General features: G+C 39.0%; 2 protein-coding genes across 3 annotated transcripts; both read right to left on the reverse strand.

The window, feature by feature from the left end:
- Positions 1-1,066: 1,066 nt before the first annotated feature.
- LOC122880672 (calcium-binding protein 2-like) lies at positions 1,067-14,087 on the reverse strand. 2 transcript variants are annotated; one of them, XM_044206009.1, is made up of 7 exons: positions 13,933-14,087; positions 12,936-13,211; positions 3,040-3,070; positions 2,805-2,939; positions 2,231-2,340; positions 1,294-1,441; positions 1,067-1,198 (listed from the first exon to the last, which is right to left on the reverse strand). In XM_044206009.1, the coding sequence occupies exons 1-7, from the start codon at positions 14,014-14,016 to the stop codon at positions 1,173-1,175; spliced, it is 810 nt and encodes a 269-aa protein (XP_044061944.1). In that variant the 5' UTR covers positions 14,017-14,087; the 3' UTR covers positions 1,067-1,172. The 2 variants fall into 2 exon arrangements, with proteins under 2 accessions (XP_044061944.1, XP_044061945.1); XM_044206010.1 differs by lacking the exons at positions 12,936-13,211; positions 13,933-14,087 and adding an exon at positions 4,775-5,752.
- Positions 14,088-17,536: 3,449 nt separating this feature from the next.
- Positions 17,537-25,170, reverse strand: LOC122879788 (zinc-binding protein A33-like). The gene is made up of 6 exons (XM_044204221.1): positions 24,362-25,170; positions 23,534-23,629; positions 21,256-21,489; positions 21,004-21,026; positions 20,265-20,380; positions 17,537-19,550 (listed from the first exon to the last, which is right to left on the reverse strand). The coding sequence occupies exons 1-6, from the start codon at positions 24,878-24,880 to the stop codon at positions 18,985-18,987; spliced, it is 1,554 nt and encodes a 517-aa protein (XP_044060156.1). The 5' UTR covers positions 24,881-25,170; the 3' UTR covers positions 17,537-18,984.
- Between the last annotated feature and the right edge of the window lie 1,475 nt (positions 25,171-26,645).

A 26,645-nucleotide genomic window follows, 5' to 3' on the forward strand; every position in this document is an offset into this window, starting at 1 on the left:
ATACCTGTGTTCATAGTTTTAATTGTGATAATATGGTTGTTTTAGTTACAAACACTCCTGTTATGGTCATGCTGAATGGTGAATGGCTGAATGGTTTGGAAAGCTTTGCATAGTCAGCTAAAAAAACCTCCAAGTCATACAATGCTTTGTAAAAACAAAATGCAGTGTATAGAAAAAGAGAGCAGGCTGTGATGCTGATCATGTGACATAGTGACATGTTGGTGTGGAGCCTGCTGGATTGTGTAACAAGATAACAACAGGACCTAAATGTCTGCTGATATTCAGCCTCATTTCTATTTTGAATTAAAAGTGAGACACTCAGGTGGCATATTACAGTGAAATGGGGCCCAAACCCCATCTTCATAGAGATACTTTATTAAATGATTTGAAATTAAATAAATTAAATGAACTGATTTGTAAAGGAAACAAGTAAGAATCTTTCATGCTATTCATAAATTAACTTTATTTTAAGAACATTGCATTAAAAATGTATAAATTATAAGAAATAAAACATTTTATTTATATATGAATTAGGAAACTACGATGTTTTTGCATGCCTTCTGTACTACTTCTGTTTGGAGCAGTTGGTCCTCTTAGTATTTTCCTACACACTATGTTTACCTCAGTACAGGCAGTGTGTGTTGTTGAATCCCCATCTAAGCCACGTAACCTCTCTCTTGCCCAGCCACGATTCAACAAGCCATTTGACTCATGTGGCTTCTTTAATGATGTGATTGTATGTCACATCCTTCACAAAGTTTACCTGGTCAGAATAATTTGCCCATTTTGTACTTTCTTTGTACATATCTTTAATTTAAAAAGGTTTTTACAGTTTTACAAACAAGATTTTATACTCGAAGGACAAACATTGATATATAAAAATACATCTAAAAACACAGGCATAAATGTTGTCTATGAAGCTCTTGATATGTTAAACAGCTGTTAAAATGCTTTATCTTTGTGTTCAGATGTGGATAGTCATGTCAGTTGTAGACTGGATGCCATTCATCTATTCAAAGCATTTTTTCTTCTTTTTTCTTTATTTAATATAAAAATACATTTTTAGATACGTGCTCTTAAGAGCAGATAAGGAATGTTCACTACAATGTAGTGTGTTCCCTAATCCAGCAGTTGCATAATGTCTATGTGTCCATCTGTGGGCAGCTGGACCGTCAGCGAGACATCATTCGCACAAACTCTGAAAAGACAAGAGAAAGGAAGTGAGAGGGAAGAAGATGAGGATGAATGTGGTCTCCTGTGAGATCCCATAAAGGCAAAGCAAATTTTTCTCACCCTCAAAGTCCACCAGACCGTCTCCGTTGAGGTCGACATCTCGGAGGATCTCGTTTATCTCTCTGTTGGTCACTTGTTCTCCCATCAGCTTCTTCATGGCCTCACGCAGCTCAGTTAAACTGATCTGACCGTCACCATTAGAGTCAAACTGGACACAGAGAGAGAGAGAGATAGACGACAAGGATCACATCTTAATCATAGCTAAATGTAATCACATCTTGTTTTTATACTATCAAACAGAATACACCAGAACATTTTATGAAAATGTGCTTTCAGTGCAGCCACAGTGTCATTCTTTATACTTCCACTAGATGGCACCAAAGTAAGACATTTTCTAATCCTTCAAGATGTTCCATGGTTCCCAAACTTTTTCTGGCATTTGGAAACAGAAAAAAATTCATGCTCCTGCCCCGACACATAAGTGGTTTATAATCCAGCAACAACATGGGGAAACCACAGCGCAGTACAAACAAAAGGAGGAAAGCTTTATTGAAATAACATTATCAAGAACAAAAACTGCATTTTTCCTCTTTAGATTCTGTTGTACTAATGAAAATTTAAAAAGATAAACTTTTCTTCCCTGTCAAAAGTCTGTACATCTTGTACTTTCATGTTGTTTTGATCTGAATAAATCTAGCTAAACCTGAATACTGATAGCTTTGCCAGCATCAGAGAACTCTTGCTTCTTTAAACATGCGCAAAAGATGTGATTTATTGTTTTTGGGAGCTTTTGGGCAAGTAATATTTTTCACAGTAGAAATTTTGACTTGTTATGGCAGGAAAGGCACTACTCACAATATCGATGGCTCCATCTCAGCAACTATTACAATGCAGCAATTAATAATGTTATTAGTTACATCTGTGTTAAAATGTCTGTGGTGAAAAATGGCTCTGTTCTCCAACAGCCAGCCTTAAGTGACAATATGTACATCCTGACCTCTTTGAATGCATCTCGTAGTTCTTTGACCCCGATCATGTCTGCTGTCTCTGCCAGCATCTTGGGTCCCATCAGCTCCACAAAGTCCTCAAAGTCCACTTTACCTCCACCTACAACACACAGTTATATAGAAAATGTCATGTCCATCCCTGCTCTCTTATCTAATCTTCAATTCTCACGATCATTTCCTCTGATGTCCACATAGCTCCATTAAATTACAACAGTACAAGAGCACAAGAAATTATTGTTAATCAATTGCATAAGCTGTAAACTCAAGCTATTCTATTCTATTTTAATCACTGTAAGAAAAATCATCCATGTAGTTTAAATAACTTTCAAGAAGTTTCTGCTGCCAATTAGACAGTTCTCATTGTTTAGCTGTTGAGATCTGTCTTGTTCTTAGCCTTTGCCTATTCTACTTTATTCTATTCTGTTTCTGTTCCTGTTCTTTTCATGTTCCTGTTCCTGTTCATGTCCCTATTCTGTTCTGTTCCTGATCCAATTTCTGTTCCTGTTCTGGTCTTTTGGGTTCTGTTCTGTTCTCTCAGATGTTCCAGGCTGCTGTTCCACTCACAGATCTGCTGGCTCAGTTCGATGAGCTCCATCTCTGTAGGCATGTATCCCATTGTCCTCATACACTCCCCCAGGTCTTTATGACTGATGTAGCCTTTTTTGTTCCTGTCAAACTCCACAAACGCCTCGCGGAGTTCTGATAGAAACACACAGAAAACACACATTCATATTCGTGTCAGCTGTCATATTAATACGCTGTAAACACACTGAGGTTTGCTGTAGAGAAATCACCCCACCTTCAATCTCCTCTGGTCTCAGCTCTCTGTCCTGTTGGTGGAAGTAGAGACACACATTACTTTCTCACTTCATACAGTGCTAAACCTCTTTCTCACACACAACTCACAAACACTCAAAATATTTAGAGATCTACTTTGGCAAAGTACAAAGATATAAACACAGTCAGATTTAAAGCAACATCATTGCAGTAACACCCAGATGACCACTGAGCAGGGAAGAAATGATACACAAACACAAACATCAAGTGACCAGAACAAATGAGATAAATGATGAATGGAGTTTGGCTTCATGTGGCTCAACTTTGAGGATGGTATGAAATGTTGACTATGTAAAACTGTTTACATTGCTTCAAAATTGAGCCCATGTATGTATTATAGTCAGGATTTAATACTTCAACATAATTTGTAGAGAAGTGATTTAGTGTTGTTCAGTAAGCTAGATGAACAAACCCAGTGCATCTCAAAATGAAAAACAGTGTCAAAATCTATATGGATTCAATTGTATACTGCATTATAATGTACATGATAATTCATGTACCATAAATCACAAGGGGGAACCAGATTATTTGTGGGAGATTGCCAGGCAACACACATCTGGAGATTATAAGATTTGGAAGGTTTAGTTGGTACAGAGACCCTTGGACACATGTCCACTGTTCAGACACACATAAATACACAGCACTCAAGCTCGCACGCAGGCCTGCCTATACAAAAGCACACGCTCACACAATGGAAGTTGTGGTTCAGTATCGAGGATGTTAGTGCTTTATAGTCAACGCAATATGGGACAAATCCTCTGAGATCTTTTTATTTACTTTGGTTGCTCTCAGCACACAACAAACTAAATGCACAATTACAATATGAGTTGGTGTCCTCTAACTTCACAATAAGGGACTTAACAATGGGACACACTTACAAAATAACTGGAATTCATTTTGTTTCATATTAATACAAACAGAAAAGAGGTGTGATTTGCAAGATTGGAAAAATCCCATCATGCTCAAGGTGTTAAACTGCTCCTTTAATGTGAGATTCTTGTTTCAGGGTTCAGATGAAGCCCGCAGCCTTTCTTTTCTTTCTTCTGTGGCTGGTATAGCAGCAATTGGTTTAGTGTTAATTAATTCCCCTAAATGTAACAGCAAATCATTTTTCCAGTATCACCTGTCCAAATTTACTGTGTACCAGTTGTTTTGTTCTAATTTAATTCAACACAAATTAATTTAGGAAACTGCAAAACCGTGTTTGTGTCATTTCAAAAGAAATAGTAAAAGTATTCAAACTAGATGTTGACACAGGGCCCCTCTACAAGACAAGCCTTATCATTTCAGTTTAAGTTGTGCTTTAGTGGTGCATACAGTATTACAAAAAAATCGTGATTAATCAAATTAGAACAAGCTAATTATGATGCAGTGAACCTGGAGCATTCAGCAGTTTGCATGGTTGGAAATTCAACCTTGACCTCCACATCACCCTGTGCCACACAGTTTAGCGTAAGCTCCATAAAGCCAGTCAATAATTTTCCATGGAACTCAATGATCGACCCCTCTGAGCACCTGCAGTGCCATCAGATTTGATCGTCTGACCCGGACCAGTGATGGGATGACACAGCTGGTGTGGTGGAGAGCAGGAGGGTCAGCCATGATGCAGGGATGAAAATGAATCGAGTACGAGTGGAAAAAGTTGCACCAGGGTTGTGTGGGGGCACAGAGTGCACACTTTGTGTTCTGTTACATACGAGCATCTGTGAAAAGCCCTGTTTAAGGAAGATGCAGGCCGGGCCCACGATGTTGTGCAGCATGTTACAATTCTTCACCAGCGTGCTGAAGGGATCATTGAACAGCATTTCCTCCACGTCCTGATCCTCCTCTTCCTCCGGCTGCAGACCCCGCTGGCCCACTGCCCTCACCTTACCCCTGAGGGGTCCATCCATTACCCCCTTTAGAGGCAGACCAGGCTGTTATTCCACCTCCCCAACTGTCATACACTGTCTTCATGACCGATTTCTTCACACATAAAACATAATCATATCTTCCAAGAAACAAGGCTTAGGCTGTTTTTTAGTCACGCAAACATTAGAGAGAATATGGCTGTAGGCCTGGATTACATAAACTGCTTATTATTTCAAGGCAACTCACATCAGCTATTATCCTTACTGTGAAAAAAACAACTTGATCTCAACATTGTGCTTATGTATCCATCCTGCTGATTATTCTGCTAAATGTCTGCTCTAAAGAATGACAACTTGTGTCAGTACATAACATTGTTACAGTGAGAAGTTAAACAGTGGGTCCTTGATGAACATTTTGAATAGTGTAGGGAGTTTTCTAGAAACTACCATCAGAAACATTTTGTATTTGTTAGCTTAAAACAACCAGTGCTGCAATTTCAGCAAATATTTTTTGCTGTTTTCTGCATTTAGAAAAATATACAATTATTAAAACTATTATTCAGGGATTAAATTAAACAATTAAGCCAAGTTGCAAAGAAAGAAAGAAAGCTCCAAAAGCTTGCAAGTGGTCTTTTGAACTATTATTATTTTGTTACATATACTTTTCCAAAATGACAAGAATGAACTTCCATGATCAAAGTTGCTGAGATGTTTTATGATCAATCAGAGAACTTAATTAAATTTACACAGATGCAAAATAGTAAAAGCGTCAATTAGCAAGTGCAAGCAAAAGCATCAAACTCCAGTAAAACACAGTGTAACAAAAATAAGACAAAGTGCTCTTACCCTCTTTATTTTGTCTTTCCTAGATGGTTTGGTGCAGTTACCCATTACCCAACCTCCTCTGGTCAACAAGCAATCTCACCCAGCCGTTCTCCTCCAGCTGCACAAATATTTCCTTCCTTTTTCTCTCAGACACTTCTTTCTGATCTTATGTGTCTGTTTTTATCTCTTCTTCCCCTTTTTCCTCTGCTCTCCTCTCTCTTTGGACTTCTCAGAGGTCCAGCTCAGGTTCAAGCTCTGAAGTGTGAGAAAACCTCTCTGATTGTCCATGCTGGTTGTCAGTCGTCACATCTGAGATATAAAAAACAACAACTCCACCCATCTTTATTTGATCCAAAGTCAGGCAATGTCACCAAACGAAGCAGCACAAAAACCAAACTAAACCAACCAAACTCTACTGAAAGCAGCTCACTCTTCGCAGTAGCAGCATCATTGTGTCTTTCTCTTCACACTGATCAACGCTTTTAATCCCCCTCTCTCACTCCCTTTCCTCCTCTTTCCTTTTCAGCTGCTCTCTCTCCTCCCTCTCTCGTTCACATGTTGCACCAGCATTCAAATCACTTCATCGACATCATGAAGAGTTTTAGAGAATTAAAAGGACATAAACAGAGAGGGATTAATCCCTTCCATTTGAGATTAAAGAGGAAGATGGGGTGTTGAAAAGAAAAAGGAGAAAGATATACAGTAAAGAGGTGGAAAAGAAGAAACCAAAATAGGGAGAAACTGACTTCAACTTCAGTATTTTATACTTAACTTCGACTAAATCCAAAACTGAAATGAAAATATAAATATTTGGGTGCGAGTTAAATCTGAACCAGAACTGAAGCTATATTTCTTAACTGATGAATAGCGAAATAAAGTTCTTGCAGCAGCTTTAGCCTTTTAGTGAAAATTAACATATTATCAAGGATAGATTTCTAAAATGAAATAATAATAGTGAATAAAAACTAATACATATCATATTATCAAAAGCATGATTTCCTGTCTATCTGCTGCAACTGAAATGATGAGATTTTTACCTTTTCTTTGTTAAACATTAGATTGAACTAGTATACAGTATAAAGATGTGTATGTACAACAAAAAAGGTATATGTACAGTATGAAACTGGTACATCAGTTTTGCACACAACACAAAGCGGAAACAGAAACTAAACAAAAACAAACAAAAGTAATTATGAAATGTGCACTAACATAAATCGCAAACCCTGTAAAAATGAAAGCAGATGCTAAAGAATGTAAGTTAATATGATGCAAAAGTAAAAGTAGGAAAAATCAAGTTACAATACATGTCTGATGTTTTTTAAACTAGAACAGAGGGGATTGATTATTATTATTTTGATTAATTGGGAGCTCATATGCTCCACTGAATGAGAAATGCAGTTCTAAAATCAACTAGTCAATTGTCAAAACGCATGGCTGTCAATGTAAAAACAGGTCTTAGTTTCCTGAAAACCTTTGGAGATACAGAGTTCCCCTCTGAGCTGTGATTTTTAAGTGTTTTCCATGAAGAATTAGAAATGTTTCACAGTTCAAATCGTGCTAAACTAAACTAATGAAAAAGTAGCACAACTGAGCTGTGACGCCTCGGCTTATGAGACCCACAGTACGACTCACTTGTGTCATCTCACGCTTGTCAAGCTGTAACGGCTCGAAGTCTGAGGTGGTTTGAGCTCTCGCTGAACTTGACCTCTAGTTCAGCCAAGTTGTCTAAAATTAAAACATTAAACATTAAAATCACAAGTTGAGGTTATGAGTGCAATGCTAAGTGTTCAGCTGAGCTTGTACGAAGCATCTGTCAACAAATCTCTCCAAAAGCAGATTTGGCATCCTGCTTACTACAGTGCATCCATATGGAGGGCACAGCTTGTGTGTTTGTGTGTGTGCATGTACATGTGTGTGTAATTTTACCCATTAGATCTTCAGTTTTAGCTTAAAATGTTCAGCTGTTAAGTCTTGTACAGTATATACTAAAACGTACAAAGTATGGATACAGTATAGAAACAGTAAGACAAGTCAAATGGTTGCTGGGGAGTATTATTGTTATCGGTTTAATGTGTTAGAAAATGACTTAAATAAACAACAAAAGCACGTGTGATCAAGTTTGTGAGGAAAATGGGTGCTCAAGTGTTATTTGGTGAAATGTTACTTTACTACACAGTCTGTATTAAAAAGTCCACTGATAAGATTTATTGTTGGTGTAATAAAAGTGTTTCTATAAAAATGGAAATCTGTTTCTATATATTTCATTTAGATGACCCTAGCAATTCAGTATTTTTCATACAATAAAACATGTTTTTGTAATTGCACTAGGGAAACATTATCCCAGTTGAAATGGAAAACTTTATCATTCATGTCATGGAGTCACCTAGCGAATATAAGTCCAATATTCAGTCTCTTTCAACTCCACCAACTCCTGAAGGAAATATCTGGCTCTTAAACTGCTAAATGCTCCACTATGTTCACCAACTTGTCGAGTTGAAACTCTATGAAGCTCCATAAAGCTGAGGGGAGCTGAAGATTCAGGTGATAATTCTCTGTAGATTCACCACTACGAGCGACCCCGTTCACTGTCACATTGTTTTGGAGGGAGTGAGCTGTCAGTCACACAGTCCTGAGAAGAGGTCTAATCAGGAAGCATAAGTAAAAACACCTGAGGGTGGGTGTAGCAAGAGTGTGCAGGGCCTTTTAATTCTTTTATAAAACCTACTCACATAAGACAGGATTTGTGGTCTGAACTGAGCTGCTCATAAACGTTTTTGGGATTATAATGTTCTTCATTATAAGAACCTTCATATTGGTGACATCTCTTTGTATTTGGTCAATTGTTGTAATAATCACCTGTCACCACTAGATGCCACTTTCAGGTCTAATAACTGAGTTTTATCTGAGAGCCGCTGCAGTGAAGACTTCAGACAGTAATGATACAACCTCTATTTTTAGTAGAATGACTTTCAGGCAGATTGAGCCGTCACCGAATGATGTGCAGTTTAAGAGCGACCACTGTAAATGAAATCTTAGAAACAGACTATTTGGACTTAAAAACTCTAATTGTGAGGCGTGCAGACAGATATGAGTGCTGTTGGTGGATATAATAAAACTACAGTATCTTTCAAATCATCTGACCCACTTGTAAGAGATCAAAATGACATTTGCTCCCAGCCTGTAATATATTTTGCCGCTAAATCAGTTTTCTGTCAATAAAACAGACCCACAAAGTCTCCTTGAGAGTTTTGACTTAACTGTCTTTTAGATTTTGATTTGATGGAAGCAATGGAGCATATATAAGAAAACAAAAGAAGCAGAAATAAAGTATGCGGACAGTGGACTAATGCAAACAAACCCTGATTACATATTTTAGCCTCAAAGAGATCATATTGTGTTTATATTTTGTTATTGTTTGCATGCGTGCACCTTCAAACCCCTCCAGAAAAATCTGATTTTGAAAACCTGCATGCAAAGTCACAGCAAAAGTTGATCTAGGTGAATATTTTCTATGCAAAAGTCACATTTTCACCTCTTGAGCTGTAAGTCTGCTGCGCATGTGTAATTTATTTATCGTGTGTGAAACAGAAATATCATCTTACGTAATGGAGGTCCCCACATCTGAATTTAAAATGTAACATCTGAAGTATAAAGTAACACATTAGGTCAGACCAAAAGAAAAAAGTTATTTTTGAAAACTTACACTTTTGGTGGAGAAAAGTTTTAAATGCTATCGACAAACTATGTTCCTTTATAATTAGGATATACTTCCTGCATAGTCTTACTCACAAGTGAATAGGCCTACATCATCACCACATCGTCAACACTAAACCTCAAAGACCAAAATATTTTAATTTCTGAACCACTTTTAGTGCAACTACAAACAAAACAAAGCTAATTATATCCATTACGTAAAACGCCACCTATTAACAACCCACAACATTTCTATTAGTGTGAATCCAATTGAAAAATCAACTCTATACAACACAACACAACTTTATCAACCACATTAACTACGTCTCTCAGTGAGTTCCGTCATGATTCACTTCGATGACAAAACTGACACCATGCATGAATAACCAAAGACACAATCAATACCATTAAGCCTGATTAATTACCAGGCTGATTCTCCTTTACTGGTGGTTTCAATTAATCATGCAAATGGGATGCTGTTGGTCCATGTTTGTGTGTGTGTGTGTATTTGCATGCACACACACACACACACACACACACACACACACACACACACACACACACAGACACGCAGAGGCTGATTTAAGTTATTGGGTTTCTGTTTTGATTACTTTTCAATTGCTTGTCTCCAGGTATCAGCATTGAATGACTGTCACACTAGCAGTTAATTTTATCACCACACACACTTGTGACACTAACTATGCATTGTGTATGTGTGTGTGTGTGTGTGTGTGTGTGTGTGTGTGTGTGTGTGTGTGAGAGAGAGAGAGAGATGGGCAGCACTCAGGTAATGTGACTCTCAGTTCTTTGTTTTGGACTCTTGTGCCCCTGTCACAAACTTGGGTGTATGTGTGTGTGAGTGTGTGTGAGCAGGTAAACCAGTAGACATATCATGTACTGATCTGGTGTCAGATGTAGATCAATGGTGTCCAGTAACGATAGCTGTCAATCAGAGAAAGACTAGAAGAGACGGAATAAACAGAGCATGGAAGGAAGGGAGATGTAGAAGAAGAGGTATTTAGATCTTAAGTAGAAATACAGCGATGTAAAAGTACTCCATTACAAGTTCCTGCATAACTCTTGTACTCTCAGGTAAATGTACAGAGGTATTATCAGCAAAATTAATATAATACTGTTGGAGTTATATATGTTAGATTATTAAATTCTCAGTACTGATGCATAAACGTGTAAGAAGCATTTTAGTATTGCAGTTGGTCATGGTTGAGTGCATTTTAACTACTTATATATAATATTGGGTAATTTAATCCAAAAAATGTATCATATTTTATATGTTGATCATATGTTTTAGATTTAAAATATGAATCTTGAAAGTAAAGCGTAAAGCTGTCAAATAAATGTAGTGGAGTAAAAAGTACAATACTACCCTGTAAAATGTATAAAGCAGCATGAAATAGAAATACTCAGTATTTAAAAATTGTACTTAAGTACAGTACCTGAGGAGATGTACTGCAGATAGAAAACCTTGGATTATGTGGTTTTGTTTTATATTTTATGATTAATAATATAATTTCTTAATTTCCTAAACAGAATCATGTGATTTGATTCTAATTATAGTTAACACACGTTCACACACACTTTTGACAATTAGCTAATTTCCAATTAATCAATTAATAGCTGCTGTAACCTAGAGTCTTTAATGAGTTGAGCTGTATATGCAAAACTGTTTCAACATATATGGAGGATAAAGTTTACAATAATAAATGTATAATGGGGTTTAAATGAAGCCGTTATCTGAAGGAAATTCCTCTTGAAATCAACAACTACTTATAAACTCAACTAACTACAGTGAACTCTAAATAAAAGTTTGTCTTTATTTTCCCTATAATTAGTACCAAATTACATAATTCTTTCCGGGAAACCTCTTGAGAAATGAAATGAGTTGAGCTGAGTTAAGTTAGGAACTAGCACAGAACAGACAGGACAACATTTATTAATATATATAATAAATGTTATATTAATAATAAAACTATAATATAAAATACTATGTATCATAAATACAGTATAAGACACAACAATATATCTTAAGGTGTGAAAGGTTTAATTCAGAAGTCAAATAACCTAATAATATATTGAAACGTGCAAAATACCACAAATAGTTACAAAGAAAACCAGAAATCTGAAACAAAACGTACCTTAAAGTGCCAAAAGTTTACCATTAAAGAGTCAAATAGCCTCAGTTAAACCGGTCGGATTTAGTTGTGTATACCTGATCCCAGAGAGCTGCTGAGTGAGAATTATCCTTTATGATGTTCAGAGCCAAAATTAAAGTGTTACCAGTTTGGTTATGACGTAATGTGTGTAACTAAGCTTTATTTTATGAAATATCACTTTAAGAAGATGATGAGTTTGTGCAAGCCTTTTCAAGCTCCGTCTGTTTGATTCAGTTCAGTGTGTGGGGGCTGAGGGTCTCTAGGAATACCACATGCTCGCTGCCTGTTGCACACAAGTTTCATCCTGTAACGCACTGGTTGTCAAAGTGAGGTTCAGGGACCGCTGAGGAAAAGATAAATCATCTTTTCTCTTCAGACTTTGCCAACATGGTTCTTTCTCCCACTCACTCAGCAGTTCTCTCTTATTTTGGATCACTTGCATCACCACTGACATCACATTTTGTTTTTCTTTTTATATTGATTTCCTGTTTCTAACCTCAGTGCACACTCATCATCACCATGATCATCACACTTCAGAGTTTGCTGACATGATCAGTTGGACCTATTTCTTCATGTTAGAAAATAAAATCCAGAATGATTCACAAATCATGCTGAGGTCAGTGGCAGGAAGTGAGTGGGGCTTTGGTGTAATCTCTTTTGATTTTATTTTCACACACACACACCACTTTCACACACCATGAGCCCACATGTCTGGCCCTGGGGTAATAGATGCTGTAATGGTGTAGCCTACCGTGCCGTGTCGTGTGTCACTGCTTACCATGTGAGCGATGGGATGTGATGCGATACTGAGCTGATACAACGGCCGCAGAGATACGGTGTTCATCAGATCTCTGGCTGACTATGACCGTATCTGTTACGGATTACACTTTGATAATGTTTCCCAAAGTAAAGAAGTTTAAATCCTCTCAAACACACGCACAATCTCCTTGCTTTGCTGCTGCCGCCATTTCCAGAGGGATTTGGGGTTAAAAATGGTTAACATTTGTGTTGCTGCACTGAAAGCATCTTTATGCCCTTTTGCCATGTGAGATCAAAGAGGTCAGGGGAGATGGCTATTTACAAAAACTGGAGCGCAGCCAGGCTTTAAATTTGAATCAGAGGCTTAGGGTTTCAATCAAGCCGTTGTCGAGACATTCAATCAGCCGAAGAACTTGATGCAGCAGCACATGAAACACACACACACAGTGTGAGTGGCTAAAGTGTCAGACACTCATACACAAGCATGCACACATACACATTTCCTGTGCAGAAACACACACAGATGAACTCATGAGTCACACACATCAGATGGCTCCTACCTGTCCAAACACAGAGTCCACTATGGGCAGCAGGTCAACGGGCTCCCCCCCCTCTTTTTCCCTCTGTCTCCTCTGCGGCCCCTCCATCATCTCCTCCAGCGTCTCATCCAGCGTCTCTCTGTCCTCAGTGGCCGCCGCTGTCGTCTGGGGGGTCTGCCCGGATTTCTGATGGCGAGGAGGTTGAGGTGTAGCAGTCTGAATGTCTCCATCACCCACTCCCTGTACACTGGTTCGCTTCTTCTGCTTCTCCAGCTTCCTCTTGATGGCAGCCTGCACCTAGGGGGGGGGGGTAACATCTTGGTAACATCAAGACAAGTGCACACACAGGATCTGTGACATATTTAGTAGTGTACATAAATGCAAAATATGGTGACCAGTAGTCCAAATGTCTTGATATTAACACTGTATTTGTCTTGTTACATCTGATCTAGAAAGGTGCTTTATAAATAAACTTTTCTTACTTTACTTATTATTGTGTAATTGTAATCATGTATCACCAACATATCAGCTTTTCATGAAATACATTACAGAAATACAGTGTTTTAAGCTTTGTATTTAAAACCTTTTAGATATTTAAAAGCTTTTTAGAGGGTTTTTTAGACTAAGATATGAGACACGTTTCTCAACCAATAAAGGAGCATTTACAGTGATTTAGTTATCTGAAAACTTAAACATTTACCAAATATGGAGACACATGTTTTTCACTAGACAGCAATGATTAGTTACATCAACACTTCAATACTGGTTTAGGATCATCTTTAAGTTGCCATATGTTGAGTTCAGTGGAACACAATCGGAAATTCACGAATCAATTCTTTGTGTGCATAGATAGTTGCATATAAAAGATGGAAAAGCATTAAAAAATGTGTTTATAAAGAGAGGACAGCTTGACAGAGAAAATTACATCCAAAATGACTATATATATATATATATATATATATATATATATATATATATATATATATATATATATATATAGACAGCCATATTCACACACCTGTTTTGCACTCTTCTGCTGTGGCGCGCTCATCGCTCCAGCACCGCCTCCTCCGGCGGACGGCTCTCGAATGATCATGAACATCTCAGCGTCACAGGCTCACACACACACACACACACACACACACACTCTCTCTCTCTCTCTCTCTCTATTTCCCTCACTCGCCCTCCCCCTCCCCTCTCTTGCCTCTTCCCTGCTCTCCTCTCTTCTGCAGTAGCTCTTCTTTGTTATTTTATTTTGTTTTATGTGCTAAAATTCCCCCCAAAGTCAGCTATAGAGGTCATTAGATTTGTCAGTTTTCCTTAAAAAATTTCTTACAAATACAACTCTGTTGATTCAGTGAAACTCTTTTCTTTGTTTCAGGTTAAAAAAAAGGAGAGAGAGAATGAATGAAGGATTAATAATAGCCCAAATGTTCTTCCTCAACTTCCTCCTCTCTGTGTATTTCCTCCAGTTGTTTTCCTCAGTGTTGCACCGCGCTTCTGTCCATATCTCTCTCTTGGTGTGTGCAGGTGAGGAGGTTTTTATCATCAGCTGTTGTCTTGCCTCTGGGATTGAATTCCTGCTCCTCTGCCCCCACTCGCTATCTCTTGGTCCTTCAGGTGACACTCTATACCTCCTGAACTTTACCTCTCTCACGTTATCTACTTGTAACACAGCGACCTCTCTCTCTCTCCTTCTCTTCCTCCCCTTCTTCCACCTTTTCCCCTCCATCACAGGTAAACACTCCTCCTGTTGCCTGGGCGCTTTGTCACAGCTACTCTTCCTGTCATCAGTGATATATATATATATATATATATATATATATATATATATATATATATATATATATATATATATATATATATATATAGAGAGAGAGAGAGAGAGAGCTGAAATGTTCTTTTACTCCTCCAGCTCTCAGTCATGTATTTCTGGCCATCTTCTTCCTTCTTGTCTTTATTTTTTCTCCTCCCATCCTTGCCTCTTTCTTGTCACATCATTTTCCTCTAACAGTAATCCTCGTTGCTCTCAGTGCTTCTCCTTTTCTCCGTCTCACTCAATCTATCCGCCCTCAATCCCCTGTCCTCTCCCTGTGTCATATTTGGAGGCTTTGTTGTAACACAAATTGGATTCTTTTGGAGGTGCCCAGGTCAACTATTCATTAAGTGACAGAGAGAGATAGAAAGAGAGGGAGAGATACAACGAACTCAGCAGCTATGTGATGACTGAAAGACTTTTGTTTAGCTCGCATCACCTCAACATTGTCCTGCATGCATAATCTCATCTGGCAAGCGTGGTTGAGCACACACACATGGACACACAGGTGAACGTGTCACCACTGACCTCTATTTTTAGACATGAATGTTCACACACGCGTGTAAACATATTATTGTGCTATATTCTGAGCTCTCTAAAACAGCCGTATAGCTTTGTAGCTTTTGCTTAAAGCAACTAATTCCACTAAAAGCTTTCTATAAATAAAACGCCCCATCAATTTGTTTTCCCTCCTTCCAGTCGAAAAGGCAGGTGTTTGGCAGCTTTGAGCTGATAAAGTGTCTCACTTACCCCCCTATTTTTCCTCCCCAGAAATCTCCCTTCATCTCTGCCTCTCCTGCTTTCTCTCTCTGCATCTCCAGTTAACCCGCATTAAATATTTCTTTACTTCTATACTTTCAAACTGAAACAGACCCTGAGAGTATCTCCAGACTTAGGGTATAATGTATATCTTGACGTTCCTAATGAGGTTTTCATTAATAACTTCAACCCTCGTCTTTCAGTTGCTCAGTCTCTCTGTCTTTCTTCAGCCCCTCTCGCCGTCCCTCTTCCTCATCGATTATTGATGGAAGGGAGAGGCAAATTCTTGAGCGGAGGCTGAAAAGAGATCCATTACAGAAAAGCTTAGTTACATGCACTGTAAGGAGGGTTAAAAATAGGGGTTGTATTTTGGGAACAGATCAGTCATGTGAGGGAGGAAAGATGAAGGATGAATGAACAAGATTAAAACAGATGAGGGATGGAATAAAACGCTGCATTTTCATGGAGAAAGTGTACAGTGTACAAAAACTTTTAGGAGAACTACTTTCATCTCAGACTAGTCTTTCACCTTGACCCTCACTGAACCCGATCAAAGACAGGGATGAACGACAGAGAGAGTGGCAGCAGAACAGTAATGTAGAAGTGAAGGCTTGTGTTACTGCATGTTGATCGGCCTGCAATAATATCTAATTACAGATCAGGACAGTTGGGTGTAGGAGAGAGGGGCCGGACTTGACATAACCCTGACAGGTATATGCTTAAGACCAGCAGTCTATGGTTAATGTATAGACAGATGACGCACAGATTGAGCTGACATGGATTACAGTTACATTTTATTTGGGTCAAACTAATTCCCATTATTTATTTGCTCGTAATAGTAGTCACAGATTCCCAATTTGCTCAATTGGCATGAGGGAACTCATTAACCTTACTTCACTGAAAAAGGAAGACTTTGCACGTATCCGTAACAGGTAAACACAAAACTCAAACAGTCAGGTGACAGATAATCAACTGATTATCTTGAGAAATAGGTATTGACAGCCGTAGCACACAATGTCATGAGTCAAGTTTTTGTTGGAACAAACAGGATGTTGTTTCCACTCTATGCCTTTAGTGTGAGGTGCTGTGTGTTGTGTTGCATTATACTGTAAAATGTGCTGAATCAACACCTATCTGACACATTATCAACACTAAAATAAACTCCACAGAGGTGTATTAGTTGAAGGGCCATTGAATTTGATCACAGATTGTGTTGTTTCCACCCCCCATATCTGAGACCTCAGCAGCACTTTGCAACAGTTCACTCAGGCATCTCAATACATATTTGACTGAAGAGTGTACACTGGACCATTGGCCGTTCTGGGACCTCTTTCTCTCCCTCCTGGCTGTCGGTGCCTCATTCCAGATGTTTTAGATCTGGATCTTTGTCCTCAGGAGACTTATCTTCTCCTCTTGTCTCTCTCTCTCCCTCTGTCTGTCTGTGTGGTTTCCTTGTCTCTTCTCTCTTCTGTGTGAATGTGTGTGTGCTTGATTTTTGCCTCTTGTGGGTTTGTCTGTCCTTTTTCAAGGTCTTCATGGTGGAGAGGCAACACCTGAAGTTGCTCACCGTCCTCCTGGATCCATATTCTTTATATATGTTTACAATCTATCTACAATTTTGTCATCCTGATTTTGCTATGTTGGTCTATTCTGCACACAAGACATCTACTGCATGTCCGTCCGTCCTTTGTTGCTCTTCCTGAGGTTTCTTCCATTTTCCTCCCCCGTTAAAGTTTTTTTTCCCAAAATCGAGGGTCTAAGGAGAATGTTTAAAGTGTTGTATGCTGTACAGATTGTAAAGCCCCTTGGGGCAAATTTGTGATTTGTGACATTGGGCTATATAAATAAAATTGACTTGACTGGAAAACCTGATTACTGCATCACTTTTTGAAGATGAACTCTTCCCTAAAAGCTTTGCGTGGGCTGCAGTTGCTGGAGGTTGGCTTTCATATGGTTCATAACAGCTCAATGTTGTATTGCAGAGTGATGCTGCATTCAAAGTATCTTTTGGGCGCCATCTGGTGGAATCAAATGTACCTCAAACAACAAAATGTAATAATTTTATTAAAATCTCATGTGAAATATCTAGACAGTGTTTTCTCTGGTCATAACTTTCAAAGACACTCTGAAAGTATTTTAAAATGACATTTTAAAGCATTGTGTGGTGGTGGGACATTCAGAGGTAAGTGTCCCTTGTAAAGTAAAGACATATAGAAGTCATTATTACTTGTGTTAAATGCAGTCGAATAACAGGATTGGATACATAAAAGCTATAAAACAGTAAAAAAATATATATGTAGTTATATTGTTAGATATTATTTCAAAACACACAGTAAGATATTGCAACAGAATCAGTCAATACAATTTTAAAACCTTCCTGAAAGGGGCCCTGTGGAGTTTTCTTGTAATCAAACAGACATTGTCACTCAACAAAACACACTGTGTGTATCCTTGAGCTCGAACAAATGTTTTGAATACAATTTGAAGCTGATTAAGTATTTTAAATCCAGCATTGTTTACATTTATGTTTACCAGCTAGCAGTCTTCTTCTTACCGGTCTTTGTTGGCACATTGCAGCATATCTTGGCATGTTATCGCTACCTGTTCAGTAGAATAGTGTGAAACCATTGGCAGATAGAGATAAACAAAACAAGGACCCACTCATAGAAAAACAGCTCCATAGCGCTACTAGAGGTCTAAAACTCCACAGGGAGCCTTTAAGTTTTTGGTTACATTAGCAAACAATATGCTTTACCCCATTTCTAATGCTCTACAAGTTTCCATTTTGTTAACCTGTTGACTGTTTTTGTTCATCCGAGAGTGTAGGAGGTTTTCGTTACAGGAGGATTCAATGTGTGTTTTCGTTTTATTAATCTTTTTTTTTTCATTACAAAGTCTGGCTACTATTTGCTATTTACTTTTAATATTTTTCGTGTAGGCCTCTTTTTTTCAGTCTGTTTTACTCTGTTGACAACAGCGCTGAAGGTGTGTGACAATGTGACGATGTGTGAATCCTCATGTTCTTTTGTTGTTGTTTATGTTGCTATTTGCACATGTAAAATAAACCCCTTATGAAAAATAACATTTGTTGTATTGGTATTTTTTTAATGGGTCACAGACACTCGTCCCTTCTAAATAGTACATTCAAATCTTGTTAAATCTAACGGTTTAAGGTCAGTTAACAAGTTTGTTAGGTTCTGGTCTTTTCATGGGATTTGTTGACAATAAGAAAAATGTAGAATATCAACAGCCATATCCTTTAAAGTGTCATTTGTCTTGTCCTTTAGTCGTTTCATCTTCTTATTTCCAGTCTTATAATTATGTTACCTGCCTGTTCATCATCACCACATCATTAATACAGCAAAGTCTTTATAACAAGCAGATGTGTGGATGCTCATTACAGTCCATCTAAGTTCATCAGCTGCTGAATCTTCTTTTGCAGTTTTATTCTGAATCTGCTGATGCAGAGCGTCAGGCCTTTGATAAAAAGGACATCTATGCCCAGTGTGGCGTTACTATGGTGAGCGGCTCACGGTTGTGTCCATTGATAATCGGCCAGGGATTGAAGTACGGGAAAACAGGCTCTTTGAATTTTGCATCATAGAAGGTGAAGAGGTGGCTCATGTCTCCTGCATCATAAAACGCAACTTCCCCTCGACTATAGTCCAGATAGACACCCACCCTCCTGGGGGGTTTGGAGGGATATAACAAGCTCTCCTCTGAGTCGGTGCATGCTTCATACTCACTGGTGCCGTTGCAGTTGTCCCTCAGCACCAGGGTCCAGAAACCATCATCTGGGCAGAGGCTGACCTCCTCCTTCCTGTTGACGGAGGCTGTGGCCACGCCCAAACCCCACGCTGTCTTGGAGCCCACCTCCACCTCCCAGTAGTGTCTGCCAGAGGAGTAGCCTTCAGAGCCCAGGACGATGTTGTAACGGGTGAAGCGCTCTGGGTTGTTGGGCAGGTTGGGCTGGATTTTTCCCACCTGGACGCTGGTGTGACACGGGGAAACCCACAGGCAAGGGTAGGCTGTGTCCGGGTCGAGGGTCACCGCTGCAACAGCTAAGAGGACAAAGAAAAAATAGAGTTAAAAATGGACCGATGCAACAACTTTACATGTATTTACAGAGAGTGACCCAAGAAAGACTCCTTGGCAGTGACCTTCAACAAGATACTGAATGCCTACCTGCTCAATTAGCATAAGATGAGTTAGATAAGAGCATCAGCTACATGGATACAAATAAAATATAAATGACACTGCGTCAAGATAGAAAACTGTAATGTAACTCCACAGATTCATTAAATCCAGCATTGCAGTCTAGTGTTACACAGTCAGCAATAATGTATGATGACATGTCTTTGGCAAATGACCTGAAACCCCCAAAATAAGTCTTTGACCTAGTGACAGATGCGATTAAGTTTGGAAAGCAGATACAGTCATGTTTGAAACTCATGTAGTCACACTCCTCCACACAGAGAAGGCTGATAATAGACTGAACATAAAATGTAAAGCACAGAAATGTCTGTCGTAGATTCAGCCAACTTCTTTTTATGGGGAACTCAACCAAATTTACATGTCAAAGTCAATGTGCTAGTCATGGGGAGTTTTGAGCAGGAATGTGCAAAAGTTCACAATATGAAGTATAAAGAATATGTTCAACGGGCAAGATAGTAATCCGAAGGATGTGCGCTAATGTAACTCATTGTCTATTGGGGGGGAAAGCAATGCCCTTGTAAGTGTGTTCAGATGGTGTGTGTACATGTGTGTCAATATACCGGGCTGTAAAATGGAGCTCATTTTCCTCCAGGTCCTGTACTGCAGAGGTCCTAGAAACTCTCCCAGCTGCAGACTGACACCGACCTCTGGGGGGCGCTCAAACAAGCTCTCAGCGCTGACAGAGCAAGAGAGAGAGACCATGAGAGACAAAATAATGTAAAGCAAAAAGCAACACAAGAGGGAAAGAAAGCCACTTCACTTCTCTTCACTAAAGATCAACATTCTTTGTGGCTGCTTTACACACGAAAAGTATGAAAATTAAGTTTATATTACTTACAAAATCATAAAAAGATGTAACTGTTAGCATTGAAGTTTCTTATTATTATGAAATATCAAGAACTGTGTACTAAAAAAATAGCACAGAAAAAGTAACAATGGAAAATTCTCTTTTGTTTTACTTAGAGTTACAGTCTTAGCTTAAGAAATGTAAAAAAGTTTTAAATTGTTTTAAACAGAAAGAATCACAAGACATTATTTTAATTATTCTGTCATTAACAGTTAGACTTTCTGCCTCGTAGTGGCCACTAGCTGGCACGACAATGTAAGGCAAAGATGACTCTAACCCACAATCATGCCCCCACATCCTGTTGCAACCTGACTTACAGTTAATTACAAAACAATACGTCATTTCCTTGAGACTTTACACATTTAAAGTAGGAGAAGAGTCACGTAGAGATTGAAAAGTAGATAACCTGGGAATGAACTCATAAGAAAATCACTGCTGATCTTGATACTCACCCTCCAATGAAATCTTTAATTCCCTGGAACAGAGCAGATAAACACAAACCTATGATTACAAAATGCTTCAGTTTCTGCTGTAACATGCAGATAATATCTCTGACACAGTAAAACAATATTCTTTAATATTTGCTGGCTGTGTTTTTCTCATTTATTTTTCAATCTATTTAGGTTGAAAGAAAAGTGCTGAACAAGCATCAGGAGCATCATCAATTCTTCTCCTCCTCCTTTGTCCTCCTTCTTCTCTCTTACCTTGAGTTGCTCTGGGTTTTCTTCTTCCCTCAGTTTGAGGTGAAGCTGCTCGGCCGTACTTTCCAATTGGCTGATTTGCTCTGTGGTCTGAGTGAGCACCTCTTCCAGCTGGTTGAGCTTCTCCTCTTTCTCCTTCTGCAGTTTCTCCTTTATGCACTTCTCCTCCTCAAGTAGGAACTCCCTCAGACGGCCAAACTCTGCAGTGACCAGCTCCTCCAGATCTCCTGCTCGTTCCTGAAACACAGGGAGGACTCCCATCAGCAAGAACATGGAAGAGATTTCATGATTTCTAGGCCAAAGTAAGTTACTAAAAAGAGACAACAAATATGACTTTAATATACTTGGTTTTAAAGGCAAACTCCACCACTCTTATGTCAGGCCAAATGTTCACTGAATCACACAGGGTAGAAAACTGCTGCTTTGCTGCTCTGTTTCAAACATGTTACCTTCTGGAAACCAGAAGAACGGAGAATGTTAAATTCTAGCGCAAAATGGTAAAACATGTAGGAAGAAGCCTTGTTGTTTGACTAGGAGGGACTGACATCAAACCTACTGGTACTTTTTTGGTATTTATACGTACTGTTTTTATGTTTTTTTTTTTGGAAGTACTCTGTGTTTTCCTTGTGTTTTGTACATTTAAACATGTTCATCTGCAGCAATAGTTACTAGTTTCTTTACAGAATACAGTCAGATTTAACATAGTAAACATATGATGACTGATGATAAAATATGATGGATTGTTACAGGTTAAACTACAAAAACAGTCTACAAATTAGTTAAAATTATCTCCACCTCAACCCTCTCATATATATATATATATATATATATATATATATATATATATATATATATATATATATATATATATAATATATATATAAAAATAAAGGGCCACACTTTTGCTTCTAAGTACATTTTCCACTTAATACCCATGTACTTTTACTTAAAAGAGTACTCCACCGATTTAGCATTACAATCCTATAACATTGTCGGACTCATGATGGTCAGTTTAAAAAGGATAAAATTGATGCTGCAGAAGCAAAGATATCGTCTTTTTTATTCCACACCTTCTTCTTCCTTGTCAAAACCTTGCATCTACATTACCCACAATGCAACTCGACCGGTTATGCTAATTGCAGCTAATGTAGCCTTGAACAGTTAGCCTGAAGCAAAGATGAGGAGCGGGTTACAGAGAGTCTTCAGCCTCAACCAATGCTGACTCAAGTGACATCACTTGAGGATATTTATCAGATTCTGCGCAGCTCCATTTGCAGCCACAGAAGGCTTTATACAACTTTTTTTACATATAAAACCTGTAAACAGACTTTGATGGGTAAAACCGGTGGAAGTCCCCTTTAAGTAATATAATCAATGCAAGACTTGTAGGCCTACAGAGTTTTTTTTATGTTGAGATACTTTTAGGATATGAATACAGAATCTGTTCCCATAGAAGATAAACAAATTGGAAGGTAAAATGAAGGCACACACACACACACACACACACAGGAAGAGAGATTTGCAGGAAAAGACTTCCTCTCAAACTTGTTGACCCACATCCTGTCATACTGACGGAGAAACAGAGAAGTGAAAATATGTGAATGTGCACATAAACTAGGTCAAACAGACAGACAGGATAGAAAAAGACAGTTTGTAGTAGCCTAGAGCAGAGATATGCTGCAGCAGAAACGCTCCAACACAGCAAACATGCTACACTCATTTCTCTGTTAACACACACACACACACACACACACACACACACACACACACACACACACACACACACACACAGAGACCTTTATTTGAGGTGAATGCTGCTGAGGTGGAAAAAGCAACCCAGCCTAAACTCTCTCAGCTGTTATCTCTGAGGGTGTGTAACATGCAAGCTATTGTACACTTGTACATGCTGTACGTGTGTGTGTGTGTGTGTGTGTGTGTGCGTGCTCTGTGTGCGTGTGAGAGTGTGACAAAGTTTATTAGCCACCTATTTCATATCAGGTAGGGCCTCTGCATTTGAAAAGCATGAGAATGATCACGTTCAAACGACGATGAGTAACATCCTGTTGTGTCAACACTAGTCATAATGAAGATGAGTCAGCTGTCAATCACGTCTGTCAGACAGGTAAAGGTGGAGGAATGCAAGAGAATGTTGCTTAGCTACCAGAATTTCTGGTTCTATTCAAAAGACACACACAAGTATTTTGCTAGGACTAAGTTCAGGATACCTCCTTTCTTTAACGCTGCTTCACAAACACACACACACACACACACATCTTGATACCTTCATGAAGAGGATCTTTTCATTGGTCTGTCTTTGGAAGAGCGTGGCCTTCTCTGTCTGTAGCTGAACCCCCTCTAGAGTGACAGACAGCTTATCCTGTTGGTATAACAGAAATAGACTAGACCATGACATGCAAAACATGGTTAAGAAGTGGTGTCGCTAAACCAGACAACACTTAAAAGAAGGAATAATTTGATTGATGCCTCACTCTAAACAACATCATCTTCTTCAATGGGAGTCATATGATGCCCTCCCTTCCCCAACTGAACACTCAGTTGACCCACAAATTCAAACAAAATGGGAATTCAGCACCAGTAAAACATGTTGAAACACACTGAGAGGCCTCTCACAGTGAGTCTCTGAACAAACTGATGATGGTCAGCTGTGAGGTTTAACGCTTAGGGGAGTTCACAGTTCAAGAGAGCTCACAGTGGCACGCTGAATTCCTGTAAAAATTCCTTAAAGTAAGTAGTAAAGTAAAGTGCCCAAAGGCTGCCAGGGCAAACAGGGAGTCTGCTTTAACATGCCACAACATCTGCTCTGTGAACGCCCTGTTTGCTTTGTTTATTTAATAAATTAAATATTTTAAAAAATAAGTTTAATTTCACATTTAGGAAAGTTGTTCAAACTTGAGATAGTCTATACGTTTCCTTTCAGGAACAAGGAGAGGAGTGTAAAATGAGCATGATCAAGACAGTTATTACCAAGTACTTCATCATAGAAAGTGCGCTGTATAAACTTGTTTTGGAGATGAGACTTGCCTGGGGCCTAAGAAGATTGAGTTTTATCAGAAAGAAACGTGTCTGAACTCAGCCAATGAGAGAGTACCTTGTAGTTTTCAAAAGCCTCATTAATGGGGATGACATTGTGGGTCTTGTGGTCCCGGGACATGCCGCACACCAGACAGATGGGCAGCTGGTCGTCCTCACAGTAAAGCTTCAGCTTCTCCTCATGCTCCTCGCACATATCCATACCCAGGCGCGGCCAGGGTCCGATGGACGAGGCCACGCTGCTCATGCTGGAGCCAGGATCCCGTTCCTCCGGCTCCTCCAGCGCACCTTCCGGGTCCCATCCGGTTATCCCCGAGGCTGTGTCCATGGCCCGGGCTTTCCGCACACTGTCCACGACGTTGCACAGAAGCGAGTTGGGTCGCAGTTTACGGCCGCACGACTTCCTACACTTTGGGCAACTCGACAACTCCTCCGCCTTGGCTTCCCAGCATTGGATGATGCACACCTGGCAGAAGTGGTGTCCGCACTCGAGGATCACCGGATCACGGAACAGCTCCAAACACACCGGGCAGGTGAGCTCCGTCTGGAGTTCTTCAAGCGCGTTGGCGTCCACCATTCTCGGCTGCGCACATAGTCCTGAAGAGAAACGTCTGATGGCAACAGCGTAGCGAGTAAAGACTACACTGCTCTTCCGTGCACACTGAGAGAGGGAGTGGTCTGAAGCTGACAGCAAAGAAAATGTTTTCACGGAAGAGACGGAGGTCGTGCAGCAACAGGCTCGGTGCCGCTGCCCCGGTGGAGCTGCTCCACGGCGCACGGTCTTTATTAGTCCGAAGCCAAACAGCTTTTCTTAGAAAGAGGGAACCACAACGCAAAACCACTCAAATGTTAGACTACCTAATAAAGCAAAAGCAAAAGCAAAAGTTAGTAAGTCATTATGCATGTTAAAACTAATAGAGGTTTCTTACAATAATCCAGTTTTGATAGACCTATTTGTCCAAATGCTCATCAGAGGCCTTTCCAGCAGGTCAGAGGTCAAATAATCCATCGGAGGAGTCCTGATGAATTAAAGAGCTAAAAAGAAAAGGAAATTAATAATAAGGGAAATCAAAAATGAATTGCTGCTATTTCTTTTTACCTAGTACAGTTATTTATTTTGCTTCCACAGTATTTAAAGCAGTGGAAAACAGGGCTTAGGTTGCACCAGCTGATTAAATGCATCATGGTGTTTCTTAATGATGTAAACGATTTTATATTACGTTTTACAAAAATAACACAATATAATATTAAAACAATAACGTTACACTAAATGAGCAAATAATGTTTTTAGGTTAGCATAGTAGGCTAACACTGGTGAGCGATCAGTCTAAACTGCATTAATATTACTAACTGAAATAAAACATATTTCTCAACATGTACCCATATAGGCCTATAATTACAAGTAAAACCACATATAAAGTTAGTTTAATATAACACTCAACCATTAGTTTTGGAAGTTATGATATAAGCTAGGCTAGCTAATGTTAACTTAGTTGATCGCTTTTGACTGGATGATGCTAGCCTACAGATGTTTCCTAGCAACCATTTTACACATTATTAAAGTATTTACTTGTTAAGAAATTAGGTTACCTGTGGTTTTTAAAAAATGTATTTCTATTTTATGTAGTTTTTATCTGTCTGTATTTGTCTGCTGCCATATTCGTTTTTATCGTGAAGCACTTTGTGGCGATCTACCTTTGAAATGTGCCCAATAATTCACTGGTTTGAAGTTTGTAGTTAAAAACTTAGTATGAACATTACAGACAAACTTATGGATTTACTAATAGCAGGTGTAACTCACTCACCTTGCACCTGATAAACTGTAGCCTACTGATTTAGCCTATAGGTCAGTTTGCAATCTAGTTGTTATCAATATGTGCTACTTATGTTACTATACTGTAGTTATTACCATAACTCTCATGTAAGAGAGCATTAGGGGACCATATTTCAACAGGTAGGCTAAGTGAGCCAGGTGTTCCAAAACACACCCTGCAACCTCTGAGTCAGAAACACAAAACAAGGAAGAAGAAGGGAAATTAGCTGATAGTAGGTGAGTAAGTATTAGTACTATGGGGAGTATTGTAAGTTTTATTTTGCTGCTTTTGGGAGAGCAAGGAGGCTCTTTTATTTTTTTCTTACTCCGTAAGTATATTTTATTTCAGTCTTACCTTGCAAGATGTATTATATAAAAAAAAAAGAGACAGTTACATCTAAAAGACAGCTTTCACGTGCGCAATGGGTCATGAAGGTGCGTTTTACATTCAGAGGGTCAATCCTGTCTCTGTATCAGGGCTTTATTTTCCTCATCACTATCAAACAGGCAGCTAATGTCCGTTTTATGC

Source organism: Siniperca chuatsi, linkage group LG8, assembly GCF_020085105.1.
Source record: "Siniperca chuatsi isolate FFG_IHB_CAS linkage group LG8, ASM2008510v1, whole genome shotgun sequence".
Taxonomy (NCBI): Eukaryota; Metazoa; Chordata; class Actinopteri; order Centrarchiformes; family Sinipercidae; genus Siniperca; species Siniperca chuatsi.

Excerpts from the sequence above, each read along its gene's own strand:
- LOC122880672 (XM_044206009.1), bottom strand. The coding sequence starts at position 14,016 with ATGTTCATGATCATTCGAGAGCCGTCCGCCGGAGGAGGCGGTGCTGGA. Across the intron at positions 1,442-2,230 it reads TACGAGATGCATTCAAAGAG|TTTGACTCTAATGGTGACGG; the intron begins GTCAGGATGTAC and ends CTCTGTGTCCAG. Across the intron at positions 1,199-1,293 it reads CGGTCTGGTGGACTTTGAGG|AGTTTGTGCGAATGATGTCT; the intron begins GTGAGAAAAATT and ends TTGTCTTTTCAG.
- LOC122879788 (XM_044204221.1), bottom strand. The coding sequence starts at position 24,880 with ATGGTGGACGCCAACGCGCTTGAAGAACTCCAGACGGAGCTCACCTGC. Across the intron at positions 23,630-24,361 it reads AGGCTTTTGAAAACTACAAG|GATAAGCTGTCTGTCACTCT; the intron begins GTACTCTCTCAT and ends TTATACCAACAG. Across the intron at positions 19,551-20,264 it reads GAGCTCCATTTTACAGCCCG|CTGTTGCAGCGGTGACCCTC; the intron begins GTATATTGACAC and ends TTGTCCTCTTAG.